This window comes from Perca fluviatilis, chromosome 16, assembly GCF_010015445.1.
Source record: "Perca fluviatilis chromosome 16, GENO_Pfluv_1.0, whole genome shotgun sequence".
In the NCBI taxonomy this organism is placed as follows: domain Eukaryota; kingdom Metazoa; phylum Chordata; class Actinopteri; order Perciformes; family Percidae; genus Perca; species Perca fluviatilis.
The window spans coordinates 34,524,889-34,537,542 of NC_053127.1; the positions used below are offsets into that span (position 1 = coordinate 34,524,889).

General features: G+C 40.2%; 1 protein-coding gene across 33 annotated transcripts in view; it reads right to left on the minus strand.

Moving 5' to 3' along the window:
• The window catches only part of dlg2 (discs, large homolog 2 (Drosophila)), a 245,639-nt gene that overhangs the window by 100,712 nt on the left and 132,273 nt on the right, over window positions 1–12,654 (minus strand). Inside the window, exon 1 of one of the 33 annotated variants that reach the window (XM_039778387.1) lies at window positions 1,384–1,554. The exons of the other annotated variants lie outside the window; for them this stretch is intronic. Within the exon in view, the coding sequence (XP_039634321.1) occupies window positions 1,384–1,467 (84 nt within the window). The 5' untranslated portion in view covers window positions 1,468–1,554. Of the gene's footprint in view, window positions 1–1,383; window positions 1,555–12,654 lie in introns of those variants that run through there. 33 annotated transcript variants of the gene reach the window in all.

The window sequence follows — 12,654 nt, forward strand, 5'->3', positions numbered from 1 at the left end:
ACAGATAACTCGGGAGATCGGAAGCCGGGAGATCCCCGCCATGAAAAAAGCCACTATGGGGACTGTGTGTAACTTTCCTCCACCAGACAGCAGCTGTAGCGTCTCTCCTTTTTTGTCATGTTTACATATGTGCGCCAGAGAGCGCGCTCTCTTCCTATTGGCCAATGTCAAGGAACACATCGTAGAACATGTCACACTAGGCACGCTAGACTTTCTGTGTCGTGGTCGTGAAGCGTCCCAGATGTCAGATCGCTGATCTTTGATAATGTCACACTACAAGAGGTAAAGGGCACACGTTTGTTGGTCCTGGAGTTAAAGTTTTAAAGTTTGTCCAGAGACTGGCAGGAGAGGCTATGGGTTCAGTTAAATCCAAGGGTTCCGGAATGTGCTCAGTAAATTTCATTAAATTCCTTCCAAGTGGAATGTTTTTTTCACATGATTAGTGGGTCACCAAACATATAGATATCCACAGCATATTTCACATTTGCCCTCGTCATGAGGCCAAATGTTAGTCTGTGTGAAATTTTGACTGGATGGTGTTGCTAAATAGAAGTTAAGGAGTCAGCAAAATGTCTACCGTCAATTTCAAGAAAATGTTTCCAGTAGACTCTCAACAGACCATTATCACCAGCCTTAGGCCCTGACATTCAGACACTTCAGTATTTGTAGACCTTCAGCAATACACTTCACACTCTTTTGAAGATGAGTGTAAACAGCATCATTGTGAGAAAACAAAAAGTGTATCCATAGGCAACTGAGAAAAGCTCACTGTCCTGTCAGTATAGTACATTTGCAGTCAGGTTAATCTATCAGAGGACTCCAGCGGGAGAATTTGCTGAATTTGTGAGAGCAGTGTCTGCAGTGTCAAAACTTTGCTGTGCTGAAGGCAGATGACTTAAAAGATGAAGAAAACTCAGAGACAGAAGACTGAATCTGCTGTTGTGCTAAATGAGTTGAGATGGAGTGAGCTTCAGAGTCCCCCTGTGCATAGGCAGGGTCAAAATACAAGATTTGGCTTTAGAGGCAACAGGGTCTGTGTCCCTCATTGCTCATTATTCCCCTCAAATGAGGCAGAAAGGACGCAATTGAGCAAAGTCAACTAATTTACCCCCTAAAGTCACATCAGTGACACAGATGTCAACAACACTATTAATCAACAGGTGAATTGTAGTAGCACTACCTGCTGCAGCAGTGCCTAAAGCATACATTTTGACTATAAAAAGCAACACCTTTCATGAAAATGATTTCATCAAAGGATGCGTTAGTGTTTGAAGCTGTGCTCAGCAGATGTGTCTGTCACACAGATCTGCCATGAAATTGTATTCTGTACCTGTTTTGTCAACCCAAAGTAAATCAGTAAAGCACGCACAGCGGTGAACCTACCTTGTCGTTCAGCATTTTAGCTTTCCGGCTGTTCTGTACAAGTCGTCTCCCTAGCTTCTTAGCATACCAAATAGAGGCAAACATAGCGACAGGTGAGATAATAATGTTCTTTGGTCTGCAGTGACAGCCCAAGCGGCTCTAGCTGCTGCCCATCTGGACCGAGAGCTCCTTATCAGCGGACTGTAGCGCACAGAAAAGAGCAAAAAAGAGAGGGAGGGAGAAAAGACGGGATGATGCTGAGAGAGGGGAGCGTCTGCACAGCAAAGTCAGGTCTCCGTCAGCCACAAAAGCAAGGGGAGGGAGGGAGGGAGAGAGAGACCAAGGGAGAGAGAGCTTAAGAGAGAAAGAAGGGAGGAGGGACCACCGCTGTCAACGTGGAAATAACATCTTCAACACCAATCGAAACCTGCTAAGAGGTTGTCGGTAGAGGTGGGGGTGGACCTATACCTATGCCAGCAGCCACTCATCATCCTAAATCCAACAATAAGCAGCAACAAATAAACTTACTGAATCATCACATTTCTTTCTGCAAATAATAAAGTGTCTCACTGATGGAAAATTATTTTTTAAAGTTATAATCCTTAATATTTTCCTCATAGCCTGCTATATATGTTGATATATTCTGTTATATTAGAGTATGAGATTATATATACACACATATATATATATTACACAGTGGATTCACAGGAGATGATGCATGTACATTCTGGACATGAGGTGAATAACAAAAGCTGGTGCATGCAAACCTTTCACCTAATGTTGGAGACACCATTTGATCATGACCTCACTATGACACTGTTAAATGTCTACTTTAGTCTTCTATATAAAAATGTGCGCTGATGAATCCTCTCAGTCTATAGTTTGTTTGGCAGCACTGTAAACAGATTGCTCTTCCTCTGATGCATTTCTGACGCAGTAGCTGTTGAAGGTGTTTGCTGTCCCTGGTGGTCGATACATGTGTCACTTAGAACTGAACTGAGACCTGTATTACTAAAACACACCAGTAACCATAGGTGTTGCCAAATAAACCAGAACACACAAAATAAAATAACTACTGTATTTTACATTTAGAATAAACCTGAAAATGAGGAAGTGAAGAAAATCTAACACTTCCTCAAGGCCTTTTCAAAGCCAGAGTAATACTTATATAACTTAATAATAATAATAACAATAATAATAATAATAATAATAATAATTCAATTAAGGGGTTGACAGGACTCCCAGGTTTTGGTTTTTAGTTTAGTGTCAGATTTCTCCCAGAGATAGTAATGCAACACTAAACTGATGTACCGTCCATGATCAGGCTGTGTGTCCTGCTTCAATCATATTCTCCATGGCAACAGCTTCACTTTGTGACATAGAGTGACGGTGGGCCATGCATGTAATGTTACATACAGTATATACTGTCACTAAAGTTACATGTAGGTACATTCTATGTCACATACTGAATAAGAGCTGCTGTAACATCAGTGTCTTTGTGTTCTTTGATTCACTGGGACAGAGAATGGGGACCGGGAGCAGTGAGCAGAAGGTACACAGTGGAGATGACTTTGCTACACGTGAGTTACTGAAATGGAAGAGATAAATGAGACTTGTTCAACTTCCTCAACATTGTCTTCACTATCAACAATCTCCACCAGCATCAGCAAGCATCCAGTCACAGTTCTTGTGCTCCCAACATGATATCACCGTCACCGTCATGCCCCAACCTGTAAATACATTGCATAACCCTGTAGCTACACAGTTTAAGCACATAACCACTGCCCTGAAGCTACGCTGTAACCCCTTAACATAAAACTATAAATCAAGCATAAGGCTTTGGTGTAGGTAATCAAGACGGAATAGATGCAGTCTTATGGTAGTACAATAGGACAGTCCTGGAGAGAGGGGATTAGTACACTGACAGTTGCACATATCAGGAGTTAAATATGTTTCATTAATATTCCAGGCGCTGACATCACACCTCATGAGCCATATTAACACTCCTATCCATTTTCTCTCCCATCAACAAATCTGAACCCAGACGTTCTGCTTTTTACTTCTGGGCTTCAATTCAAACCTCTCTAATCAATTGGTTGACTGGCTTTGCATTCAAATAATTCTGCGACAGAACTACAACAAGACCAGAAAGAGGTCTGTTCCTCCCACATCAGAGCGCGTGTGTTGACAGCGTATTCCGGACAAACCTCCTATAATAACACGGCTGTCCTTCTATCACTAAAGAGAAGGCGTGCTTGCAGGCTAATTGCCAGGAAAGATGACAGCACACAGCTGAACAATGATAAACTACAGGGTGGGGAGGATGACGTGGCTGTGTTTTTCTCTCAGCCTGGCTCATCCTGTCCTGGTTTGTCCTACAACAGAGCTTTCTGTTTGCAATCACTGCAGATGGATGCGATCGATAACAATTTACAGTATTCACATCTTTTGCATCTTTAACTCCTCTGTCTAAATCTCACAGAACGTTTTCATGTTGATACTGTATTTATCTGAAGAAGCAGGCTTGAATGTGCTGAGGTTAAGCAGTGGTAATATTTGTGGTATTTACCAATATGATTGTAGGGTGTGCAATATCTATCTATTTATTTGATATGATACTGTGCAGTTGTGTATTTTGGCATTGTGCAATATATAAGTTATTGACCTCGTCGTAGCTGTCTTCAACATATTCCTGACTATTTCACTCGACTCAACATTTTATCTAAAAAACATGGCATTTAGGCAACACCTGCTGACAAAGAAAATAAATAACGTTTTTGCCTTGCAAATGATCTTTTAATGAATGGTAATTTCAGACTTTAGTGTATATGTTGGCTGATCTAAGTGCAGCTTTACAATCAGGGTAGTGTGCTAATTATTAAAATGTAAAATGGGGCTGGTACCTTTAGAACCTGCTGTGGAAAGGTTGTTTTATTTGACATTTACTCGGCAAAGCCTATTTTTTTAGGCAGCACAGTAAACAACAACAAAAGCAATCTGCTTGATTCTTCGACATCACGGAGTGGAGAGCAGAACATTTATTTGAACCCATCTCTACCTAAACTACATTCCTTTTTGTTTGGAATGTATGTCCAGTTACAGTATATGGTCATCTTAAGTCATATATTAGGAATATCAAGACCGAGGCATATGTATATCAAATCATTTTCTTTCATCTCACCTCATTATAAAAGATTTTATAATAAATGTATCATACATGTGAGTCTACAAAAATCTACTTATTGTGAAAGAAATGAGAGTATTAGTCGGTGTAGCAGTAAAGGGAACACAATATGAAAAGGAACTTGTGTATTCCTTTGTATTCCGGCTGGTATGGTGGATTTATTTTTTATTTGTATGCGTCTGCTACTGAGAGCGTGGCGTGTCAAGGTTGGTTAGTCCAGGGTGGCTGATGCCCACTAACTGTGGAGGACTGTGATAGGCTGTCAGGCAGGGCTGGAGGAGGCTTTGGCCATCTGGAGCGGAGGGTCCTGGTGTCCCCAGGGTCACACTCAAGTTATGTTCGTGTGCGGGAGGAAACACAACTTTCTGTCTGGTGTGTATGTGTGCAGATGAGTGTGTGTATGCGAGAAAGGTCTGTACGGTGGGGAGGAGAACTCAGTGGGGATGAGGCTGATCTCGTCAAACCACCCTTGACCTTGTAAAGGAGGTCAGCTGTCTGCATTTGCATTCTCTGATTCTCCCAAAACACTTGCAAGAGGTTGATATTTCCAAGGACCATACAGAACTTAGAAGAACATAATGGCAAGACATTGTTTAGTGGTAAAAGATAATGGAGATGTGATGTGTTTATATATTATCTGGATTTTAGATAGCTATGCCTGATAACCCTCCCCTCTCGCTATCTCCGCTATAGTGGTGGTTGTGATTAGTTTAAAGAAATACAAACAACCCAGAGCATATATTCCCATATCCCAGAACAGATAGGTGGTGTAGCCAGGCCATACTCCTGGGCTGACACGGCGCTGTGGAGATAGGTCTGGCAATGCGAGACTACGTACGGATAAATAGAAATTTACAAAAATTTGGGATGTGCTATCCAAGACACTGTCATGCAAGCTGTTACTTTTACCATGAAACAGTTGTCAGTATGCTGACTCAAAATCTAAACATTTGGAACAGTTCTCAGACAAAATGTGGCCTGTTTGCTTTGACTCCATTAACATCACTTATGCAAGCTTTATAACGATAAGTACTATAAGTGCTTTTTTCGATGTACAAGATGGCCAATTTAGAATTCAGCAGAGGCAAGCACTCCTCAAATCTGATGACCAGCCCCATGACGATTTAACAAAATGTATTCCTGCAATTCAACAAGATGCTTTAACCAGTAAAAACACAGGCTCAATGTTGACAGTTCAACATTAAAATGAGAAAGACCATATTTCAAGCTGCTGTCAAAAACAGCACCTGATTATTTTTGGGGGGGTGAAAATGAAAAGATCTTTATTGTCATCTTCCCAACACATACAAAGTCTTTGAAACTCTGAATGAATAAAAAGGGTCCTCATACATCCAGCATGTCCCACATGATGCTTAGACCCAGCCGTCGGCCAAGTCAGACTCCAACTCTTGATTTGAGAAGCTACGACAGCACACTTAGTACTAATGGCTGTTTCTCTTTGATTTTTTTTTCACTTTCCATTTTACTTTCCTCTGTTTAAGAGCTGACCTTAAAATGCAGTCCTCTTTTTTTCTAAGATGTTCTCTTTCAACAATACTAAATGAACTGTTCAATATACATGTATGTCTTTATATTTAGTCTTTGGGTGTTGTCACCTTTATAATTCATATTCACAGGCAAAGAAGTAAAAACTATTTTAAAGGAAAATGGCTTAAGTGCACAAAATTGACCTCTTACAGAAACCCACTAAGAGCAAATCAATTTTGGAGGATCCCATAGTGTGTTTGAGTGTAGACAGCGACCACAGAATCTTTCACCGAGATGGGCCCGTGGGTTATTTGCAGTGCATCATTATGTTCAATCTAGGTTTGATAGGGACTCCTCGTGAACAGGCCATCAGCAGGAGAGGTCAGTCACACTTTGCGTGACATTTTATCTCCTTGTGTTTCCTTACTCCCTTTCTTTCCCTCACTGCCAGCGGAAATATATAAAAGAAAGGCATTCTAAACATCAACAGAGGGTCATGGACCACATATACGCAATAACAAAGGCCATCTGTATATGAGCGCTGAAAGAGCCAAAATGCCAATATCAACTGTGTTCACCATCACCAATAAATAAATATGTCTTAGCAGGCCTAATTAGCTAAAGACAACTACATACAGTTGGCAGCAGTTAGCATTTACTTTAGTAACGCTATCTATCCAAAACTCATTAAATCACCTTAGTACTGTATTCACATGGTTATGTTGTCTAGGTTAGTGTCAAGTTGTTATAAAAAAGACATTCATAAAGAATCCTTCATGTTCATGACTGGTGTCATGTCAGGGTTATGATGGTGTCATGTCAGTCTTATGCACACCCCTTCAAATAAAGTGTTACCAAATGGGTATAGTCAAATATTTGTCCTTTGGAACTCACCATGCTTTATTTGCTAGTGGCTTGCATTTTGATAACTGGACAAGAACCCCTTTAACAGTGTGTCAGTGAAAGATAAACCGTGAAGTCTACCAATGCTGCAATAAACTATTTTGCTTCACTTAGCCTTGTAAGTGCTCATCTCAGGTTACCACTGAGAGAGCCATCTGATGTCAGAGATTGGAAACGAAAAGTTTCTTGAGGCCTTTGATAGTATTTGATTGTAACATTATCTACTGGGACTCAAGTCTCAATCTATTAACTTCCAAGAACTGTCCAAATGGGCACTTTTAAAACAGAAGGAGACATTTTAAAGAATCCCTTTGATGACTGTAAGTCTAGACAGTTCCTTTGACCCAATTAGAGAGACTGAAAAGTGCAGTTTTATCAAATGTGTAATGAACATTCATGCATTTGCTATGATTAATTGAATTTTCTGTATAACCTTTAGATGACAATTCAGTTTGAGTGAATTTTCTTTTGACAAATCTTGCAGATCTCAGCTGTGCTCTCAATGTTTGGGTCTGTAAAACTCTTCTTCTATGATGTTTTTGATTAGCAAGTGTCTATTGTCTTAATGGATGTGAGAACACTTGCCCCTTAATCTTACATCATTAAATATAAAGCTGCTGCACTTTCGATACCAAAAGCAAACTTGTGAGAAAACAAAAGGATTATGTAATAAGAACTGCAAACCTTAGGCAAGGTTGTGGTTATAATGTGACAATCCTACATTTTAAGCAAAGGATGTAATGCTATCTCAGTTTAAAATAAGCTGTATTGTATATACCTGCTTCCTGCAGGAGCAATGGTGTACTGCATTTTGCAACAAAGTCAAATAATTCTGTAGGATTAGGTTTCAAGACCCAAAATGTTGGCTGTTAGTAGGAGGCAGGAAGAAAACTTCAGTCTCCAGTGTGGAAGTCATATGCCTTGTACAGTAGACCCATTCATCCACCCAGACCTCATTCTTAAGGTTTTACAGTACTCCTTTTTCCTTTGCTACTTGGAGACAACAGTCATTAAAGAAGCGTGGGAACATATAACATTATCTCCCTCTGATTAACTCATCAGTTAAATGTACTCAACAGTTGAACGTAGAACATCATTTAGAATATGCACATATTGTTTAGTGTGCTGTAGTCTGTCATTGAAAATTACACATCTTCTTCTTAAGGCAGAACAGGTGTCTTGCCACAGTTGCTCACATACTATAGACCATTTCAATAGCAGATCAGTACCAACACAGAAACAGTACAGTGGTCTGAGGGCAAATATGGAAATTAAGGTATGAATCTGTGCTTTGGTCACAGGGAATAGTATTTTATACAAACTTGAATTAGAAAAAAACAAACAGAAGTAACAAAGCCATTTCCAAAATCCAAACGTATTGACTTTGTGCCAGGAATAGTATAAATAAGTAATAAAAGAAAAACACAGTCTGTCATGCTCATATATATATCACGTAATCCATATACTCCCAGAGCTGAAATTCTATAAAATGGTATAAACTAACCTTCTGATAGCAGGAATACATTCAGAGTGATAGAACGGTTGCCTTATTGCAGCCTGTTCTCATGAACCATACGTTCGAAAAGCTACGAAAAGATAAGCACTGTAATTCATAGATTTCCATGTTGTTGTTTTTTGCTGTGCGCACCACATTGACTGCTGCTGTATAAGAACGCAACTGGCCGCGTAGGGAGGTGGTTGGGGCAATGGGTGGGCATTAACACACAGGACTTTCAAGCCAGGCAGCGGAGTTGGCTTCCCGGGGGAAACAAAAGACTTTCACCCAGGAAATGCGTGTTCCTTGGGAGTGTTTTAATACAAACCGCAATTTTTTTCCTAAACCTAACCCTTTAGGTGCCTAAAACTTAACTTTCATCGCCGCATAATGCTCACTTATTCTCGCCTAAACTTAACTCAAATCTCTGCCGAAATGACTGGCAGCTCGCAGCGCTCTGTACCCGGCGCACCACTAACTACCGCTGACCTGAGGGAGCACCATGCGGGGGAGCACCATGTGAAGCACCATAGCCGGCGTCGCAGAGCTCTGTAGCGGCTAAACACATCTACTAACTGCCGCTGATACAACGAGCTGTACAAGAGGTCTGTAGCCGCATCACAAAGCTCTGTAGTGGCTTAAACAGCTAGCAACTGCTGCTCTGTAGCACGGAGCTCTGTAGCCGATGTCACATGAACAGCCTGCGGTCTCCTAGTTTTATGATAACATACGTTTTAGTGTGCGCAACTTTTCGTGCGATATCCTACGAACCCGTTCATGAGAATGCGTTATTTATTGCCAGGACATTCTGTCCGTATAATATTCAGCTTCAAGGACACTAGTCACTCATCAATGTGTTGAGCCTCAGCTCAACAAATATATTCACCATCTAGAAGGCTCCTCTGATACCATTTTCCGCTGGGAGAAAATACATTTCTGTCATCAACATCCACAGAACAGAAAATGCTAAAAATAGCATGTCAAGATGAGTGATAACCCCTTTTAAATTAAACATTTGTTTACTGCAAATTAACTACAGTCTACAGTAGAGAATGATAAATGCATAGATGTCATCTTACTTCAATTTTAAGGTCTATCATTCCCTGTTTTTTTTTTAAAGTCACATTTAATTAAAACAATTGACTGAGAAACATCTAATTTATAATGTGTTGCGTTCAACCAGATATTAGCTGCAGCCTGGGTTATGTTTTTATTAGTCTATATTCTTGACATTCCACTTCCGGATTGCTCCGGTGCTGCAGGAAATTCCGCCGGATGTATGTATTTTCCATTTCCTTCTGCTTTCTTTGTGTTGGAATTTTAAATAAAATTTTCAATGAGGACTATTTTTGACTGCTCCTCAGATCTCTGCATGGTAAATTGAGACAGCTAGCTAGACTATCTGTCCAATCTAAATTTTCTCTTGCACGACTATTTTGCAGCGGCTCTTTAGCACCGCCTATGACGATTCTGATTGGCTTAAAGAAATGCCATTAAACCAGAGCACGTTTTCCTCCCATCCCCGAATGCTGTGTGGAGTAGCCAGACCCTCCTTCAGCGCTTTGGAGGAGGGTCTGGCAAAGCGAGACTAGGTTTTTATAAACTAATAATTAATTACTTACACTGACCCTAGTGTACAATTGCCTACGTATTTGAAAGGTGCTATAAAAAAAAAAACTTGACATAAAAAAATATCCAAATTAATTAGATGTGATTCTCAAATTAAAGTCTTTACCAATTATCCACAAGGTGCCATCATGAAGTGCAGTCAGTGTTTGACCGAAAAGGATTCTCCTATCCCCATTGTTGCTAATGGTGGCACAGTTGTTATCCACGTCCCCACTAACCCACAGTGGTTGAAAAATCTGAGAGTTTTCACAAGGTTATCATGGCCTCGCATTGTGTGGATAAAAAGAAAGAAGAAGAATAACTACAAGTAGGGAGTGGATTAGAGAAAAATCTTTTCCCCAAGGGACATAGTTATACTAGGAAGTGCACTTTTAAACTGACCTCTGCCACCCCTTGCTGAGCATAAAGCAGTGACTGCTTCTGCAGTATTCATTAAACTAGTATGTACAGTATAATTCAACTACTTCACCCTGCCTGATTGACAGAGAAGTAATTGCTTGTGTGCATGAGTTTTTACAAGCGAACACTACCATGGAAAGAGGGTGGCGATCAATTAACATCACAGCAGTTAGAATCAATAATATCTTCCCTGAGTCACACTCTCTAATCAGTGGTGCTTGATCCGGCCAGCGTAGGAGGGGTTACACCTACTCTGGTCCTAGACAAACCATAATTTTTACCTCCCTGCTGCCTTTACAATTACACCGGCTGTATTAAAGCAATTTTTCATTCAAAAGTCCCAAGGCTAAGAGGAAACAAATAGGCTGAGAACAGAATGTGTGGTCCTGGGCCTGTTCACAACCCCCTTACCCACTTGTCTCTCTCGCACTGCCTTTCTCATACTCACATTACAGATCCAGTCAGGTCCTTCTTTACATCACGACGGAATCAACCCATCAGGAAATTACACCCATAGATCCATGCCAATAGATCCCCTAATCACACCCAAAGTGATGTTGCTAAAAAAGTTCCAAAAGCCAAAAAAACAAGTAATTAATTGATTAAAACTGAAACCAGCAAGCAATTATTTTATGTGTGAGAGTACAATATAACAAAACTGGGTGAAAGTCATCTTAAAATGATCAATTTATCCTAAAATATGAAAGTGTTTTGTTTTTTAAATGATTAGCAGTTTCTGGCTCAGAGATTTGTCCTCTTAAGGTCCCTCTCCAAAATTTTTACTGTAAAGTTCTAGTAAAACTGAACAACTGTGGTTAAATAAATATAGGTTAGGGAGCAATGTATTAGGTGAGCACGTCCTGAGGAAAGGAAAAACTTAAAAAATAAGATATCTTCTACACCAAATATAACCAAGAAATCAGATTTTTATTTTATTTTGTGCACTGAGGATGTATCTGATGGGAAATTTATCTTTGCTTGCTTACTTTTGCTAGCCTGGGAACTAGGAGAATCGGCCGAGTTCATGTTCCATTTGCTCTGGCAGTTACAACTGGCCCCCTCCTGTTCAGACACATTTTCAGCCAAAGATAACCTGGACGGGCCAATCACAGTTTAGCTCATGTCGGGGCGGGTTTAAGACGACTGCCAGAGGAGTGTCATGCTTAAAATGTAGTTACAGAATGTAGTTACAGAACATAATTGGCATTTTTTTATCATATATCTTCACCATAGACTGTAAAAATAAAATTTGTACCCCTTCTGACGCGAGTCATCCAGCTTTGCGAGTTTTGCGGTCGGATAAATGTTTAGCAGATAAAATGTGACTGTCAGCCGGGTACAGAGCACTGCATGAGCACAGGCTTTTATAATCGTCAACATAGCAGCATCTAGCAACTCCGCTGTGGAGTAAGGTCTGGCAATGCGAGACTAGCATCTAATTGGCATTGTGGGATGTTGGGTTTAGCGTTTGCAACCTGACAACCACTGTGAACATCGTCGCTGGGGAGGAGGGGCCGGGGGAGAAGACTCTCTCCAGTATTTTGAATTTGGAAAGCAGGAACCATTTTATACAGTATTATACAGTATATTGGACCTTTAAGTTACCAGGTAACACTAGCGCTAGCTTGCTAGTTTTGGTTGACAAAGTGCTACCGAACACAACACACAAGACATTTTTAGACAACCAAAATGTTCCAAACAAACAGTGGGAGGGTCAAAGTTAAGATTAAAACATTGACAGCACCCCAAAAAACAAGTTCAAGTTTAATAAACGGGCTATGGTTAGCATTGCAAAGCCTCTATTATGATTGACAGGTTGGCATGTAGCTACGCCTTAAGTATGTCCTGCTTTATCTTTTATTTCATATAATCATATATATATATATATATATCATAATTTCATGCTGTATTAAAGACCTAAAACTAACGATTGAGACCATTCACTCATTAATAAAATGTTTACTGAGGTAATAATAAGTAAGAAAGAGGGTGATTTTGCATAGACTTCTATAGAAACAGACTTATTTTTTGAGCCAGTGGAGTAGCCCCCTGCTGGAAATGAGATAAAATGTAGGTTTGAGGCACTTCCGCATTGGCTTCACTTTTAAGCCTGGAAGTTGCCTCTTGCTCTCCACACAGTTCCATATTGCATATTGCAGAATTGGGTCGATTTCTGGTTTCACTTGTCCGGTCC